The sequence below is a fragment of the Peromyscus leucopus genome, chromosome 22 (assembly GCF_004664715.2).
Source record: "Peromyscus leucopus breed LL Stock chromosome 22, UCI_PerLeu_2.1, whole genome shotgun sequence".
NCBI classification, from domain to species: domain Eukaryota; kingdom Metazoa; phylum Chordata; class Mammalia; order Rodentia; family Cricetidae; genus Peromyscus; species Peromyscus leucopus.
Window position 1 is genome coordinate 31069674 of NC_051081.1, and position 19203 is coordinate 31088876.

The following is a 19203-nucleotide window of genomic DNA, read 5'->3' on the forward strand; positions in this document are numbered from 1 at the left end:
AAAGAAAGCATCCAGGCCTCCGCTGAAGGCGTTGGACTCCCGAAGACACCACTGGACTGGAGCAGCGCTCACTGTGACCTAGTAGATTAATATATGCCTTCAGATTGACGTGTGGTCGCTGCTGTTGTCAAGATAGGACTTTAATTTGTAGCCCTGGCTGTCCTGGAACTCAGTGTGGAGATCAGGCTGGCCTGATCTGCTTGCCTTGCTTCCTGAGTGCTGAGATTTAAAGGTGTGTGCCACCACACCTGACATTTTAAAAGTATCATTTATATTTTAACTATATACCTCAGAGTTTCCCCAAAGCTTTTTTTCTCATAGAAACAGATTCTTCAACCAGAGCCACACGCTTTTATATTGAGTTTTCCCTTTCCTTCCCTGCCTAATCCGCTCCTTCTCTTCCTTTTTCTTTTGTAAGTGGAGTCTTACTATGTTGCCTTATGCTCCTGAGCTCAACTGATAATCAACCTTCTGAGTATGTAGACTACAGACATGCTCTGCTGTGCCTGGAAAAGTGTCACTGATTCTTAGTTCCAGGCATTAATCCCTGGCATTAATCAAGTGACTTAAACATTCCCAAGGTTACCATTTTATACATATTTCACATTAGACATCAATCAAAGAATTAATTAATATTTGTATACTGCTGTAATAGAGCAAAATGGTATCTTTTGGTTTTGTTCATTTAATAATCTGAATTAGACCCTTCTCCATGTTGCTGATGATACAAATGTGGATTGCTCAGGGCAGCGGTGGTGCTCACCTTTAATCCCAGCAGAGCCAGGAAGATCTCTGTGAGTTCGAGCCCAGCCTGGTCTACAGAGTGAGATCCAGGACAGGCACCAAGACTACATAGAGAAACCCTGTCTCGAAAAACAGACAAACAAACAAAACAAAAAACAAATATGGATTGCAGTGCTAAGAAAATGGAGAAGAGGGGCTGGAAAGATGGCTGCTCTTCCAGAGGTCCTGAGGTCAATCCCCAGCACCATACAGTGTCCACAACCATCTATAATGGGATCCTGTGTCCTCTGCGGGTGTATAGACAGACATGTAGACATAGCACTCATATACATAAAATACATAAATAAAATCTATAAAAAGAGATGTAGAAGAGAAAGGGTAGAAGAAAAGATTATTTCTGACCCACATTAGCCTAAGGATAAAATAGTTTCCTGTGTTGTGTGATCTCATCCAACTTGGGGACTCTAAGAATAACAATCCAAAACTTCCTTATCCCTTCCTTCCCCAACTTAGAGGGACATGTCTTCAAGAAAGAAAAAAAAAGCAAAAGAAAGGAAAGAAAATTAATTTTCTTACCTTAGTAATAGATTTTGGTTGGTTGGTTGGTTCATTGGTTCATTCATTCACTCATTCATTCATTCATTCATTCATTCATTCATTCATTCATTCATTCATTCATTCGTGGACATCATCTCATCTTGCATACCAGGCCTGCGTATGCTTTGCCTCCTGTGTGCTAGGATTAGAGATAGGGTCTGATCTTTGTAGACCATGCTGGCTTTGAATTCTTGATCATCCTAGGTCCGTAAGTGTTGGGATGTAGGTAAGTGCTGTCACCCTTGGTGCAGTAATAGACTTTTGTCAGAGTGTATTGCTGCAGCACACAATCCTTGTCCTCCAAGCATCTGACGGTGGAAGAACTAGGTCATTGTTTTCTGGGTACTTAAGCCCATTACCAGTCTCCTTTTTTTGTACAGTTTTGCATTTTTTTGCATTCATAACTTACTTATGTTTGTATAATGTATGGTAAGATTGGTTTATTTGAATTTTAGAAAACAGAAAATGCATAGTTTGAGAATTCAGATTGTAGGACAAATTTGGATGTTTGATATGAAATAATAGTAAGCTAATTTTACTTTTGATGCTGAGACAAAAGGATTGTAAAGATTATAGCCAGCTAGTATTAGCCCAGTTATTTTCTTTAGTGTACAGTGCAGATAATGCATTATGAAGTTTCTTTGTATTTGAGGATGACTTGTGTTTGAATGAGAATAGAGAAAGTTGATCATATAGAATTCTTTTCAACAAGATGTTCTATTTCTTTGTTACCATAAAAATAATTTCCAACCCGGCGGTAATGGCACACATCTTTAATCCTACCTAGCACTTGGGAGACAAGTGAATTCTGTGAATTCGAGGCTAGCCTGGTCTACATAGTGAGGCTAGCCAGGATAGGCTCCAAAGCTACACAGAGAAATCCTGTTTTGACCCCCCCCAAAAAAAGAACACCCAGTGATGTTGAAATAGGGTTGTCAGAATGCTGCTTTGTAATGCTGTTTGACATAGATATTTAGAAATTTGTACCAGTATTTAGTTTTATTAAAAATTTAGAATTTTTAGCCGGGCAGTGGTAATGCATGTCTTTAATCCTAGCACTCAGGAGGCAGAGGCAGGTGGATCTCTGTGAGTTCCAGGCCAGCCTGGGATACCGAGTGAGTTCCAGGAAAGGCTACAAAGCTACACAGAGAAACCCTGTCTCAAAAAAAAAATTAGAATTTTTAAATTTTCATAGCTGAAATATTTAAACTGATAGTCTTCTTTGAAATGTGTCTAGTTAGTTATACACATAGAAATGATTTATGTATAGCATGTTTATTATAAAAATTATAGCTGGTATTTCCAATTATTGGACATAAATGCAGATGAAAACCGAGGAGCAAACCATCTAGCTCTGTTGTGGAATTCCAAGGACTGTGTGCTTTAGCTTGCAGAAATCTTATTTCCTCACAGGTCTGGAAGGGTGGAGCCGGCTGGCGGCCGTGGCCTGGAAAGCTGGAGCCCTGTGTCATGGCTTGCTTTGAGGCTCTTTGGTTGCTAGGCCTCCCACTGCATGACGGTTAAGCATGTCCTTGGAGTCATGTGTCGTGGTTGTGTCCCGTGTGCCTCCCACCCCCACTCCAGGATCTTGTTCTGTAATCCTGGCTGGCTAGAACTTGCTATGTAGCCCAGGTTGATTTTGAACTTGCAGCAGTCCTTGCCTCAGGGTTCCCAAATTCTGGGATTATATGGGACACCACTCCTGGCTATGAAGTCTTTCTGTATAAGTCCATCAGTCACATGATAAGGGCCTCATTCTAACTTCACTAGCTCTTGAAAAATTTATCTCCAAATTGGCAGTCAGATATGGGAAGTTGGAGCTTCAGTATATGAATTTTAGTGAGACCATAGTCTAGCTTGTCTGTTGACAGAATGTGGTAAAAGTAGATAGCCAGCATGGAAAAACAAGTACAATTTAAAGTGACTTTTCCTTTTCTTTGATAAGATGTGTGTAGAAGTACATTTGTTCTGTGTTTCTGTTGTGTACCTCCCAGCCGGAGAATTTTCATCCTCGGGCCTTCCCACCATGTGCCCCTGTCTCGGTGTGCGCTCTCCAGTGTGGATGTATATAGGACTCCTCTGTATGACCTGCGTATTGACCAAAAGAGTAAGTACACAGAGATCATGCAGTTTTCACATGGCCAGAGCTCATTGAATAAGGATTGCAGTTTAATTTAAAAACATTTAAAGACACAAATATCATAAATAATATCTCAATTAAATGTTTTTGGTTGTAACTAATCTGTGTAAGTCAGACACAAAAAAGTATTATTTTCCTCAAAACAATAAAAACGTGTTAAAGGCACTTGGCCCCATACCATAGTGGTTACATTTATATTTAGAGAAATACTTTTTTTGTATTGCGCTGTAAAGCAAGAAATTAGTATACATGACAACCTGATAAAAGACTTGGCAGGTTTACTATATTTTTATGTGTATCACTTTTTTTCACTTTAAATGATGGTGATAATACTTTCATTTCCTCTCATTGTTTTTTATGGGAAAATTATTCTATAGGTTTTGAGGCACTGAAAGGTGGTACAGAAACTTTAAATATATTTTGTTTTAACGTGTTATTTTGTGTGTGTGTGTGTGTGTGTGTGTGTGTGTACGTATGTATGCATGCATATGGGCTTACATATTTATAGGCGTGTGCGTGTGTCTGTGTTATGTAAAGGTACATGTGTGTGCTATGTGGAGGCCTGAGACTAACTTCGGGACTCTTCCTTGAGCATTCCACCTGATATACTGAGGCAGTGTCTTTGATGAGTTCAGAACTTAGTATTTTGGCTTACCTGGCTTGCCATATATATATAAAATCTGGGGATCTCCTTCTGCCTCTGTGCACTGAGGTTACAGATGGAACACCACACCTGCCCAACTTTTTACATGGATTCTCAGGTCCCAACTCCAGTTGTCAAGCTTTTCTGGTAAGCATTTTACCTGCTAAGACGTCTGTCCAGGTCCCATGTCTGTTTTGATTTTCTTTCTAGAGGGAAAACAAGTGTGTGTGTGTGTGTGTGTGTGTGTGTGTGTGTGTGTGTTCGTTCGTTCGTTCGTTCTCCTGTGAGTGCATGACATTTGTGTTTGGGTACTGTATGTTCCTTTTTCTGTGCTGTCTACTTTTTTCTTTGGAGACAGTGTCTCTGCTGGCCTAGTACTCACCTAGAAGGTTAGGCTGGCTGGCCAAGGAGCCCTGTCTTCACCTTCCATGGAAACATAAGCGTGTACCACCATGCCGGGCATTTTTGTGTGGATTCTAGGAATCCAATTCAGGGTGAGCAGTCGTCTTCCCAGTCCCCAGATGTCATCTTTTATTCACTTGTTTCTTATACAATGTATGTCATGTAAAAAACAAAACGAAACAGTATACAGAGTAGAACAATATTGATGTATTCATTAACCACAGTTTACACTGAATTTTCCTTCTTTCTGCATCATAACCACTTTTTATGAAGTTGGTAGTGTATCCCTCAGTTCATTATATTTTAAGTATATAAGGGATGCTATTTATTGTTTTGTTAAAGTTCATAGCAATTTACATTAAATAAAAGCATCGGTAAAAGATGGTTAGCTCATTTAATCCTTATTTAGGCTTTGGTTTTTATAATTTGAGGTTGTCTCATAGAATATTAGCAGTGTTATTTGAATAGATCTTATTAATCAAAATAGAATATTGCCTTCCTGATTGAGATGACTTAAGGGACACACTGCTTTTTTCTTATTTTTAGATTTATTTATTCGATTTAATGGGTATGAGTGTTTTGTTCACATACATATCTGTGCACTGTGTGCCTGCCTGATAGCTGAGGAGGTCAGAAGAGGGCTTTGGATTCCTTGGAACTGGAGCTGTAGATGGTTGTGAGCTACTGTGTAGGCTCTGGGAATCGAACCCTGGGTCTCTGCCAGCACAAGTGCTTTAACTACTGAGCCAGCTCCCAGCCCCCATCTCTCCAGCCCACCTACCCTTTACTTTTAAAAACCTTATTTGGTACAAAGCAAAGAAATGGATAATTTTTCAAAAGATATTTTGTAGAAATGAGGTTTTAACTACCATTTTTTGCCTTTGTTTTTTTTCTTTCTCCTCTGTTCCTCTTTCCCTCCTCCCACTTCTCCCTTCTTTCTCTTTCATTCCTTCCTTCTCTCCCTCCTTCTCTTCATCCCTTCCTTCTCCCCTTCTCTTCTTTTTCTTACCTTTTTTTTTTTTTTTTTTTGCTAAGGATTTTGCTAAGTAAACTCAACCAGACCTCTGTAGCTCAGGCTGCTCTTGAATTCATGAGCCTCCTGCTTTAGCCCGAGGTTTGTTGGTGTGTGTTGCAGACCTGACTCTAAATTACTTTTCCATTGTGTTTGGCATACTAAATTTCATGTCTTGCTTTACAGTCTTCAGGTTTAAGTATAGTTCATCAGAAATATCCAGATAGCTAGATTATTTTAAGTTGTCATAATACTGTGGTGGATTTATGATTTCTGCCATAAGTTAAAATTTGAAATTTGGAAAAAATTTGGAAGTGAGAATTTTATGATGTTGAAATGGTGGAAACATGAAGTGAGATAATAAAACTACACAATTTATTATAAAAAAACAAAGCAAACATAAAAAACTATATTGTTAATATATGTAAATAGATGGTGATTTTTCTCTGTTATAGTAGAAATTCTAGTGAACTGTTTTGGCTAGAACATTTAGATTAAAATCCAAAGAATAGCCTAGACCCAGAGTTTATTTTAGAATTATTAAAAGGAACTGATGAAAAATGTACTATGTTTCTATCCAAATGGTAAGTCTTTACATGCATTATTTTATGTAATAAAATTAGTCATGTGTCTTTCACTTATAGTAAAAAATGGGGTATGTGGTGTTTTTGTTTCTTGCCATAGCTTATAGTTTTGTGTTGCTGAGTGGAAGCTCATAAAATAAATGTATGCATTAATATTTGTTTTAATATATTTTGAAATTTCTTTAGTTTATGGAGAGCTATGGAAGACAGGAATGTTTGAACGCATGTCTCTGCAGACAGATGAAGATGAACACAGTATTGAAATGCATTTGCCTTATACAGCTAAAGCCATGGAAAGGTATATGATTAATATAAGAACTCCTAGAGAAGTCACAGAGCTTAATGTCTTGGAATTATTTTAGCTTAGGATAATTTTTTAAAGCAAGGAAATTAAAAATTTCTTAATTAAAATGAAATAAAATTGGAGATTGCAGTGTCTTTATAACGACTAAAGTTGATTTTTAACTAGTCTATTAAGGTTGAACATATGAATTAATCTGATTATTTTTTTAAAGTGGAAATTAAGACAACAACCCCTACGTGTGTTTGGGTTGATGTATCTTGGTTTGCTTGGTAGGCAACTGACATTTCAGTATCTTAGAATAATCATTATTTTTAGTACAGTGCTGTAGTTGTAAAACTTTAAATTTAGAAATAGCTTTGAAAGTCACTCTTTTCAGAATTTTGTAAAGGTACATGAGATTCTTACACTTAACTGAGGATGATGATGATGTATAGTACCTGCTAAAGGTCTTCCTATGGTAAGGTGCCCCTGGATGATAAGTAATAGGAGGAAAGGGCAGGATCTGTTTTGCTCTCTACCATATATATGCTTTAGTGCCCACTTTTTTTGCCCAACACATAGTAATTGATTTGTTTGGTAAAATGAAGCATAAACTGTTTCTAGAGTTTTCTGTTTTCAGTGCTACATTTGTTTTTAACTGTTTAGCTGGGTCGTTTGGGCTCCTTTACTTTTCCTTAAGAAATGGACTTTCAGGCCTGGCATGGTGCAAGCCTGTAATCCTAGCATTTATAAGGCTTGAGGAAGGAGGATCATTGTTTGAGGCCTGTGTGGGCAATAGAGTAAGAAGACCCTGCTAGCCACAAAAAGTGGGGGGAAAAGTTAAAAACAATTCCAAACCAGAAGATTGGAAAAGGACAAAAACAGACAAAGGGGTGGTGGTGGTGGTGCCCTGTTTAGTGCCTGAGTTTCCATTCACCGTGTATTGGTTTGAAAGCCTAGAGGTGTAACTCAGTGTTTGAGTTCAGACTGATCAAGTACTTTATAGGTTTTTTGTATATCAAATATGAGCTGTATTCTATTAAGAAAAAAATGCCACCCAAGATTCTGTTGAGACTGCTTTTCTCTCCTTTGGACCCTAAGGTACGGTTGACAGGGAAGCTCTTCAGCCTGCAAGGCTGTGCAAGCCTGTGTTCCTAAGTTCTGGAGAAGGGAGCTCAGAGCTGCACTTCATGTCACTGCCAGTTCTCTGATTTAGTCTTTGTCCCCGTACTGGCTTTTATCTTTGTCCTTTCTCCTCCTCCCTCCTCCCTCCTCCCTCCCCCTCCCCCTCCCCTCCCTCCTCCCTCCTCCCTCCCTCCCTTCATCCCTCCCTCCTGTCCGCCTCCCCTCCCCTCCTTCTTTTCCCTTCTTCCTCTTCTCCCCAGTTTTCCTTATTTTCTGTGTATATGTGGTGAGTGCATGTGAGTGTGCAAGTGTGTATACCATGTGTGCACACGAGGAGGTCAGGGAGGATATTGCATGTATTTCTTCTCTGCATCTAGTTATTAGTTCCTCAAGGCAGGTTTTCTCACTGAATTGAAAGCTCACCATTTTGGCTAGGGAGGCTTGCCTGTTTCTGTCCCCTAATACATGCTAGGGTTACAAGTACACGAAGCCTGACTTTTTTACTTAGGTGCTGGGGATTCAAACTCAGACTTTCATGCTTGCCCAGTGAGTACTTTTGCCCCCTGAACCATTTCTTGAGGCCCCCACGATGGTTTCTGTGATAGTCTTCTGCCACCTGAAGAAGCTGGTGATAAGTTCTTTGCCAATCTAGAAATCCTTTATTACGAATTTTAACAGGTTACCAAGCTCATGATTTCCCCTTACACCTTCTGGTATGTGTGTATTTAAAAAAAAAAAAAAAAAAAAAGCTACTAACACTTTGATTATTTTGGTGGGAAACCTGCTGATCCAGAGATTCATTCAGTGTAGTTTACTCTTCTAGGTTACTTGATGTGACAGTTAGGGATCACTCCCCGGTGTGTAGTGTACGTTACACTTGTGGCTTCATGTGGCAGGTGTTACACTGCTCCTTCAGTTTCCACAGTCACCGTCTTCTTTCAGCTTCGCTTTACTCTGTGTGCCAAAGGCCTGTGTGAGATGTTTAGGTTCCTTACACTAAACTCCACCTCCAGCTGAGAGGGTTGTTTTCCTCCACGTCTGGTATGCACAGTGAGCCATGCTCGCATGTCTTCTTACTAGTTTTGAGTTAGTTTGGTCAGAGGCTGTGGCGATGACTTGTCTGCTCCATTTGCAGCTGAGGCGGCGTGGTGTGGGCTGCAGGCTGCAGAATGCCTCTCGTCTTGGAGCCGTGGTGCTGAGTGCCTTCTGAGGTTTTGTAGCTCTCCTCTTGGTCTTTATCTCCTTCCACTTGCCATTACCCTGCAGGGGTTCTCTCTCCCTGGGGCCTCCTCCTTCACGCTAGTCTGGACCACTTGCAGTTGGCAGGTGAAGGTAGCACTTGTGTGAACCTGAGATTGATTCCAGGACTTACTAAACCTAGGTCTGGGACTGGCACTGCTTTACTTCCATCATGTTCTACTCCTCAAAGCAGTTTACAAGTCTAAATTCAAGGGAGTGGAAACTTAGTCTCCGAGTCTGATGGGGAAGGACTTTGGACCTGAGGTGGGAGTCATTTTGAATGGTTATTTTTGCAGATGATAAAGCTAACTCTTTGGATGAGAAATCATTCTGTTTTTCTTTTATGGTAGTTCTCTATCTAGTAAGTTTTCCGCTTGGAGCAACTAGTCTAATATATATCTATATCCTGTGCCCAGTATAAGCCCTGGTCCAAATAATTTCAGTTATTAAGTTATTGAAAACAGATAGATATATTATCTTAAATATAGAATCATGCTTTTTTAAAAATGATTTTCATATCATGAATTCTATGCATGTTATTTTTCTTGCTCCTCGTGATTATACAAGAGCTAGTCGTATCCAGTTGTGGTAGCAGCATATGCCTGTGATCATAACATTTGGGAGGCTGAGGAGGGACAACCACGATGCTTGTGACTTGTGTTGTTATTTGTCTTTGTTTTGTGAGACAGGGTTACACTCTAGTAGCACAGAATGGTCCTCTTCCTCAGCCTCTTGTTGGGATTGTAGGTGTGAGCCACCACACCTGGTTTACTTTTTAAATCAGTCTTTTAAAGATTTACTTATTTTTATTTATGTGCATTGGTGTTTTGCCTGCATGTATACCTGTATAAAGATGCCAGATCGCCTGGAACTGGAGCTGTCATGTAGGTGCTGGGAATTGAACCCGGGTCCTCTGCAAGAGCAGCCAGTGATCTCAACAGCTGAGCCATCTCTTCAGTCCCTAAATCATTTTTTTAAACATTTAACTTAACTCTGCTCCCCATTACTATTACAAACATTATATAATTTTTTGAAAAGTGACAGTGACTAATATATTTATAATTCTATTTTACTTTATTTTTTCTGTTATTTGTAATTCTATTGTACACACACACACACACACACACACACACACACACACACACACACACACACAAAGACAAAGTTTCTTTGTATAACCTTGGCTCTCCGGGATCGTGCTCTGTAGACCAGGCTGGCCTCGAACTCAGAGAGATCCCCCTGCCTCTACCTCCTAAGTGCTAGAATTAAAGGCATGTGTCACCACCATCCAACTTCTGTTATCTTGTTTATTTTATTTCATTTTTGGATTTTTGAGATAAGGTTTCTATGTAACAGCCCTGGCTGTCCTGGAACTCACTCTGTAGATCTGGCTGGTCTTGAACTCACAGAGATCTACCTCCTTCTGCTGGGATTAAAGGTGTGCGCCACTACCACCCGGCTAACTTCTATTATCTTAAATGTAAAAACTGATGATTTTGTTTATTTTGCATTTTTAAAATGTGTGTCTATACACATGTTGTGCAGGTATTTGTGTGTGGTGTGGAGGCTGGATGCTGATGTCTCTCTTGATTGCTCTTCATCTTACTTTTTGAGACAGGGTTTCTCTCTGAACTCAGAATTCACTTCATGACTAGATTGACTGGCCAGTGATCTCCAGGATTTTCCTCCTCTTTGTCTCCCAAGAACCAAGGTCATAGATGTGTGTCACATGTCTAGCTTTTTACTTGGGTGCTGGGTATAAAACTCAAGCCTGTGCTTTGTATTAAGTACTTCACTGATCAGAATCTCTGTAGCCCTCCCTGGAACCTCTTAGAAACATTGGATGTCTACGCTGCAGACTAATAGGAGAATGCCTGCCTAGTATGCTCAAGTCCCTGGGCTCCACCCTACACTGACTGGAAAAAAGACTATAAAGAAAAAAAATGTAAAATGACTCATCCTATTGCTCATCTTATTCCTCTGATACTTAAAAAATAAAGACATGATTTCAGATTGTAAATCAAATCATGAAGGATAAAATGAACAGTGGAAGTCTCTCTGGTCCCATTTAACTTATTTATCATGAGTAAAAATGGTTAAGAATACACTAACGTGCATATAAGTTTGTATACACAGAATTTTTTTTTTTTTTGGAGACAGGGTTTCTCTCTGTAGCCCTGGCTGTCCTGGGACTTACTCTATAGACCAGACTGGCCATGAACTCAAGAGATCTGCTTGTCTCTGCCTCTGAAGTGCTGGGATTAAAGGTCTATGTGACCATTCTTGGCCCATCTTGTAGTTTAATGTTGCTTGGAGACGCACGCGCGCGCGCACACACACACACACACACACACACACACACACACACACACACACAATTTATTTATTTAGAGTTTATCAAGGCAGGGTTTCTCTGTGTAGCCTTGACTGTCCTGGGACTCAGAATCAGCTTTCCTCTGCCTCCCAAACGCTAGGATTAAACATATATTTGACCATCTCCCAGCCAGCAGTTTTTAATGCTTATAAACCTACATGTTTTGTTCCATTTTCCCATTGTTTTATAGTTAATTCATAATAAGCTTTATTATCAAATACAACTAATTGATTTTGAGGAATTAGGATATGTAAGAATTATATCTTGTAAAAATGAACTTGAGATTATTATGAAATCATAATTCCTGTGAGGGGAGTTGTTGTTGTTTGGAGTTTATAGTTTGATCACCTTTTTTCTATATTTACTACTTTTTTTCTTTATTTGGTTTTTATACCTTAAAGTTTTTAATTTAAAAAATGCAGAAGTAGTAAGAAAAATAGCATTGAAAGTGTTTGATTGAAAAATGTGTTTTGAGTCTGGAGGATTGGCTTACAGTTAAGAGCGCTTGATGCTCTTATGGAGGACCTGGGTTCAGCTCCCAGCACCCATATGGCCTTAAACAGCTGTCTATGACTGCAGTGTTTGGAGATCTAACTTCCTGTTCTGGCTTCCTTGGGCACTGCATGTTCAAGGTGCACAGACATTCATGCAGGCAGAACGCTCATCATGCACATAAAATAAGAGTAAATAAATCTTAAAGAAAACCACCAAAAAAACAAATAAACAGGCAACTATTGGTAGCTGGGCATGGGGTGGTGTGTGCCTGAAATCCTAGTATTGGAAGACAAAGACGGAGAAAGCGAACTTGTGTGACACAGCAACACTTGTCTCCAAACAAAATTAACACACACAAGTCACCAGCTGTTCAGATTCCTTACAGCTTGTGTTAGCTTTGTTACTGCCATTGTTTTAGAAAGTAACACTTGGGAGTGTCTTTGTAACTTTCTTTAATCTTCTGCTTTGATTGGTTCTTTCCAATCTTAAAAGTTCATCATGACTGGGATTGATAACTTTTTGGAGATACTTATAAAACACCCTTATTTTTGCATGGTCGATTTAAATAGTGAAGGCTGTTATTTATGGTTATTGTGTATAATGTTATAAACATTTCTTGTACAAGTCTGTGTGTCAACATATATTGTTTTGTAACTAGGAAGCCACACCCAGGTACTAGTATATTGTATTGTCTTTGCCCACTGTCCTTCTGTAATAATATTGGATATTTTTAGTCTGAATATTGTATGGCCCAGAAAACCTAAGTGTTTTATGGTCCCTTTAAAAAGATGTTTGCAGGGGGCTGGAGAGATGGCTGAGAGGTTAAGAGCACTGGCTGTTCTTCCAGAGGTCCTGAGTTCAATTCCCAGCAACCACATGGTGGCTTCACAACCATCTGTAATGAGATCTGGTGCCCTCTTCTGGCCTGCAGGGATACATGTGGACAGAACACTGTGTACATGATAAATAAAATAAATCTTTAAAAAAAAAAAAAAAAAAGATGTTTGCAGTAGGGCAGTGGTGGCCCACACCTTTAGTACCAGCATTCAAGAGGCAGAGGAAGGCGGATCTCTATGAGTTGGAGGCCAGACTGGTCTACAGAATGAGTTCCAGGACAGCCAGGGCTAAACAGAGAAACCCTGTCTCTCCAAAAACCAAAAATAAAATAAAATAAAATAAAAAAGAAAAAAAGATGTTCCCTGATCCCATTGGTCTAGATGAGTTACAGTTTTATCTCTTAAAATCCTCGGACATAGTTTGAATTAATTGTGACTGGTATGAGTTGTAAGTTTATTTTGGTGGGGAGCCTCGTCTTTAGTTGGAGTAGGTGAGGATCAGATTTGTTTGGTTCATGTTTTCCATGAGATTTAGAGGACATTTTCAGCAACCATTCTCTTTTTCTTTCCTCTCTTTGGGTTTGATGCTAGTTTGCATGCTTCAAATTGTCTTAAATTCCCCAATTCTCTTTATATTTCCTCACTATTTTCCTGTGGTTCAGATTGGCTAATGATTGAAATTAAGCTTTGTCTTTGCCTATCCCCTCAGTTGAAGGCAGGATCTTCTCTGTGGTCTGGGCTGGTTACTATCCTCTTCTCTTAGCCTCCTCAGTATGGCTGCACTGCTGTACCTGGCCTCTTGAGCCCATTGCTGATTGCAAACATTCACCTTATTAAAATGTTAATTCTGTTCTCTGATCCAATAGGTAAATGTTTTCATTTAGTTGTACTTTTCAGTGATACATTTTTAAAAAACAGTTTGCATTACTTTGTTGATATTGGTGTATTTCTTGTTGACACACTACACACACGCACACACGCATTAAGGTGGTGTTTTAAATAGCTTTCTTTAATTCTTTGATTATATTTCTCATAACAATTTTGAAATTTACTAAATCTAAGCGTTGAGCTGATCTTAACAACATTTATTGGCTATTATTTTTATGGAGTGTCATAGTTTGGTGTTTTTTTTTTAACATAGATTATATTTTTTTCTTGAGTGGTACATTTTATGTAGTCTTGTAGTAATTCTGGTTTTATTCATTTTCTCCATGCAGGCTTTATTATTTAGCATTTTGTATACATTCCAGCTGCAGAATTTGTTTTCCCACTATTATTTCAAGAAATTAGTATTTTTATGTTTTCACTCAGCTTTCAAGGACTTTGCCAGTGATTGTAGTTTAGTATTTAGCAAATGATTGCTTATAGGTTGTATTTAAACATCATGAGCCCAGGATGCTTTCACTGTCTATGCAGAGTGTTGTGTACTTTGGGGAGCATAGTCAAACAAGCTTAGTGTGTTTCTACTTCCCCTCCGACTTTCTCTTGAGTTGTCTTCTGTCTCCTGTGTGAGCACTCGACGGCTGAGCCACTCCGGCAGCATTGCAGGCATGGCATGTGTGATTAGCTTCTTCTCTCTCATACTCAGAGAGAGGCTCTGGAATTTTAGTGACCTTGGCATCTTTTGGGTCAGCCAAAGTTATGTGGAGGATGAAAGTCCCATTCCTTAGGATTTTAGGACAACTTATCAAGTGTGTGGCCCTTCCCTGTCTAGGGTCTTCCTATTAAGTTTGTAGCTAATCCGTAGGCTTTGGTGTGCTCCACTGACTTCAGGCTGAGGAACGTGTGAGATTCTCTAGTTTGCACTTAGCAACCTGCAGCTTTCTGCTGTGGTGGGTCTTCTCTGCCTGTGGCACTGGGCAGGGATGCTTACTGATCTTAACAGGAAGTGGTTATGTGTCATGAAGAGACACGCTGTTTTCCTCCTCTTTAGTTGACTTAAGTGCACAAAAATTGTTGTTTAAAAGCTTTATCCAGTTTTATAATTTTTTTAATGGGTATATTTGTACTGTACTGGAAAATCAACTTCAGAACATGGATTTTAAGATCCTTTAAGACCCAAAAGTACTTATTTTTCTTTTTTTATAATTGATTTTTATTTTATGTATATTGGTGTTTTGCCTGCATGTAGGTCTGTGTGAGATTTTGGAGTTACAGTCAGTTGTGAGCTGCCATGTGGGTGCTGGGAATTCAACCTGGTTCCCCTGGAAGAGCAACCAGTGTTCTTAACTGTTGAGCCTTCTCTCCAGTCCTAGTACTTATTTTTCAAAGTCAAGTGTTCTTTTTTTCTAATTCATGCTCATGGAGACAGAGAAACAGTAAAATTTTAAAAATGGCAAGAAAGACTGACATTATGAGCCATGATTCACTCCCTTGGTTTTTGTGGTGGACTGGACTTTTTTTTTTGTAGAGATAGATTTATATGCTCATTGAGATTATTTGAAGGTTTGGGTCTGTGAAGAGTAGATTTGTTGTTTCTGCAGAGCAAGCCATCTGCAGTTGACACTTGATGACTGTGTGCTTCATGTGATAACTTTGATCAGATAGCTTTTCTAGGTGTGATCCTTCTGAAGATAAGGCCACCATTTCAAGTGCACAGGAATGGTCTTAAACCCACCTCTGGCTTCCCTTTGCTTCTTATCGTTTGCACAACAGCTGCTTCCCTACCATACCATAATTATTTGCAATCTCTTTGATCTTCATGTATTTATTTTTGGAGGTAATTTTTGAGGTTAGAATAATTCATGGCAGTTACCAAAAATTTTTATTAGAAGCCAAAATTCTTTCAATTAATAATTCACCTGATTAAAGAAAAAAGCCTTGTTTGCTCTGTGTAGTTACTTGGCAAACTGGTAAGAATCAGAGAATGAGATGTCCCATGGCAGCTTCCTCTGCCAGCTTCTTCTTTTTTTCCTTACACCATAGATGCAGATTCTGCCCAAGAAGCCCCTGCATTGCAGAGGGACTGGAGGTCTGTATGATCTGTTTATTTCGCAGTTGACAAGGGTAAGGGGGCTGTTATGGGGGAGGTATTTGGGTGCCCTGAAGTAGTGGTATATAGCTTAGCCAACATTTATTTTGTGATTACTTAAACTTAGTGTTAAAAGCAAAACAAACCCTTTTATGAAGTCTGTTTGTCCTATGTCAGGTTATTAACATTAAAAATAGTCATTAAAATGCTGAATTTAAAAGTCCTATTCAAAACAAGTTTAGACAAACATAATTCATGCTTCTAAAACTCTTAGGACCATTGATACATAAATACTGAATATATATATATACTATTAAAATTCCGTTATAGTGAACAATTTTAAATATCTTGTAAAATGCAGTAAATTATAGTTACTTAAATCATAGTCACTTAAATCATGGTTATTAATCTGTTTTGTTTTTTTCCATAAATTTGTCAGTCAAAAGTAACTGGATATACCATAAATGATGTGGGTGGGTGCGTGTGTCTTTTGGGGGGTGTATTAGAAATGAATATATCCTTTAATTCTTTGTTACTCTTGACATCAATGAAATTTGAGTTGTATTGAGGCTGGAATGTATTTGACGGTTAGGGTTAGCAGTCAATGAATCTCACAGGAGCCAAGTTCAAGTTCTCTGTAGGTCGTGCTTTGCAGGCTTATAGAATAGGTGCCCGAAATGGTGTATATTTACAAGATCAAATTGAAGTAGATGGAGGAAGGCTTTCATGCTCTGAAAATGGTAGGACTGGGTAGATGATCATAGCTTTCATGACTAGTTGGGGATGGTCTGATGGACTTACTTTGGAACATATTTTATACCTGGCAGTACAGTAGCTTTGTTTACTTAAAGCAGTGCACGTTTTTGGTAACTTAAAGAGATACTTTTAGTATTTTGTACTTGTTTTTAAATCAGCTTCCTTCAAAATTTCTTTTGTAGAGTTTTAGAATTCAACAATCAAATATGTCTGTTATCATTATCACTGTTAATAAATGTTCCACTTTTTAATGCCAACACATTGGAAAAATATTTTTAACTTTAAATAGCTTAAATGACTTTTATTTTTATTTTTATTTTTTCTGTTTTCTTTAAGCCATAAAGATGAGTTTACCATTATTCCTGTACTGGTTGGAGCTCTGAGTGAGTCAAAAGAACAGGAATTCGGAAAACTCTTCAGTAAATATCTAGCGGATCCTAGTAATCTCTTTGTGGTCTCCTCTGATTTCTGCCACTGGGGTAAGTCCTAGATTTTAACATACGCTAGATGCTGTGTATTTGTGCTTAAAGGGTTCTTTCTGGTCCAAGCTCTGATTCTCAATTCTTTATCACTTTTTGCAAAGTTGTATTTGTAGCAGCCATGTTTAAAAGTGAATAAAACAGCCTTTTGGTCATTTAACAAGGATGAGCAGAGGATATAGGCACATTTCCAAAGGCGACTGGTATAGTTGGATTCACACTGTGAGGGCATCCTTGCTTTTGAATACTTCTGTTAGTGGGAGTTAAAAACTGTTAGTCCCATATTTGTGTACATATGTATAGTGTAGGGTCTTGGAGGTCAGGTTTGGTAGATAGAGCAAATTCTTCACAATGTAGAAGAGTACTGTGTGCTACACTGGTCCTTCTCAGATTTTCTTTTTTGTAATTAGTCTCTCTCTTTTCTTTTGGTGAATATTTTTTGTCCGCAATTTCAGTAAGTTTTTGAGTTGCCCTCTAATATTAGAACATACAGGCTATTAGCACTGTGATCTCCAAGTGGGTTTTATGATTATTGTAAACTAAGAGGAATGGTATTTTACAGTGACTGGATTGTAAAGAATCGATACGTTGTGGCTATCTATCCTCTTCTAGGAAGCTGATTTTGCTTTCTTTGAATGCTGTGTGCTTTCACTTATCTTTAACTGTCTCAGAATATTTAAGTTTCATTCACTTTAGGACATCTCTTTGGCTCATTTCTTCACAATTTTAAGTCATACCTAATAGGTTCATTCTCTTCTGCTTTTATTATAAGGAAACATAAAACCATACTTTTAAAGATTAAACACCAAAATGCCAGAAAACATCCTCAGTGAGTTATATAGGGAGCCCTTTGCTTTCTCTTGTGAGAATTGAGTCTTGGCATTTTACCTGCCTTGCTTGGGTTCTCTTTGCATTCTTCTCTGAGTAGACCTCTTAAGTTGTACTCTCCACTTGACTGTCTTCCATGGTATAGATATTAGAATATGTAAATTACTAGCATTGTTGACACTAGTTCTCCATGAGTGTGGTTTTCCTCCTAGGGAAGATTGGAGAATAGCAGGAAATCTTTTTAGATTTCATTGTCACATCTGTGAAGTGATTTGAAGGATGATGAAGCATCTGCTATCAAATGAGTAGAGTTCAGGGAAGTTTCTAAATATTTTAGTGATACACAGATCAATCCCCTGCCTCCACCCAATGAAGGTCCAAAGTATCTATAGTGCTGAGGTTAAAAACCCATTGTTAGGGTGAATGGGAGCTGAGCTTCCTTCTAAAGACTTTTCCTGGGTTCTTCAGTAACTCATTCAGCTGTCTAGTTTGCATTATTCTTTCTAGCAGAAGTAATTTTTTATTCATGTCACTATATTTCTTAGATTATAGGACCCATATAGAGGCCTAGAAGGGAATTCCTGTCTCAAGAATGAGAAATTAGTCACAGTCGGTCTTGAAGTAAGGAGCACTGTTAGGAAGAAGAACTCCCTTCCTCTTTTCTCTCAGGAACAAGACATGCTCATGTTTCGGAAAAAAATTTTGAAGCAAGTGTTTTTTCCTTTTTTATTTTTGAAGGCTCTTATGAATCACTTGATACTGTTGTCTTGATGCTCTCCAGATTACTCTTTCTAGTTGGCAACATAGGCAACCACAATGTAAACCAGCATCACATGTGGAGTTTTGAAGCTTTTTTTTTTTTTTAAATTTATTTATTTATTATGTATACAGTGTTCTGCCTGCATGTAAGCCTGCAGGCCAGAAGAGGGCCTCAGATCTCATTACAGATGGTTGTGAGCCACCTTGTGGTTGCTGGGAATTGAACTTAGGACCTTTGGAGGAGTAGCCAGTGTTCTTAACCACTGAGCTATCTCTCCAGCCCAAATGTGTTTTTTTTTTGTTTGTTTGTTTTATGACAAGCTTTCACTGTGTTATCCAGGCCAGCCTCAAACTCACAGTCTTCCTGCATCTTTTCCCTGGGTGCTGGGATTGCAGGCATGAGGCATCATGCCTGATAATAGGTGTAGTATTACTGTTTTACATGTGTGTGAATCATCATCCTTTTTACCTCTCCAATAAAGGATTGTTGTTGTTGTTGTTGTTGTTATTATTTTCTTTTTCCAGACAGGGTTTCTCTGTGTAGCCCCAGCTGTCTTGGAACTCCCTCTGTAGACCTGGCTGGCCTCAAACTCAGAATTTGCCTGCCTCTGTCTCTGAGTGCTGGGATTAAAGGCGTGTGTGTGCCACCAAGGCCTGGCTGTTGTTTTTGTTATTGTTGTTTTGAAACAGGGCCTTGCCTTGTACCCCTGGCTGGCTTGGAATTCACTATGTGGACCAGGCTGGCCATAAACTCAGAGATGCACCTGCCTCTGCCTCCTGAGTGCTGGGATTAAAGGAGTATACTACCACTGCCTGCTTAATAAAGAACTCTTAATGCAAGCATACCTTACTCTACAGTTGAGAGAGAAAAATAAATTTGTTTTTTACAGCTAACCAAGATTCTTAGAAAGTTATAGACTGTTTTTCCTCGGTTTC

At 38.7% G+C, this 19203-nt stretch overlaps 1 protein-coding gene across 3 annotated transcripts in view; it reads left to right on the top strand.

Annotated features, from left to right (window-relative positions):
* The window catches only part of Memo1 (mediator of cell motility 1), a 98853-nt gene that overhangs the window by 60640 nt on the left and 19010 nt on the right, over positions 1-19203 (top strand). For 2 of the 3 annotated variants that reach the window (XM_028873629.2, XM_028873637.2), the window contains 3 exons: positions 3336-3448; positions 6309-6420; positions 16538-16680. In XM_028873629.2, coding sequence (XP_028729462.1) covers positions 3336-3448; positions 6309-6420; positions 16538-16680 — 368 coding nt within the window. Of the gene's footprint in view, positions 1-3335; positions 3449-6308; positions 6421-15399; positions 15446-16537; positions 16681-19203 lie in introns of all 3 variants that reach the window. The other variant, XM_028873649.2, reaches the window with a different exon arrangement.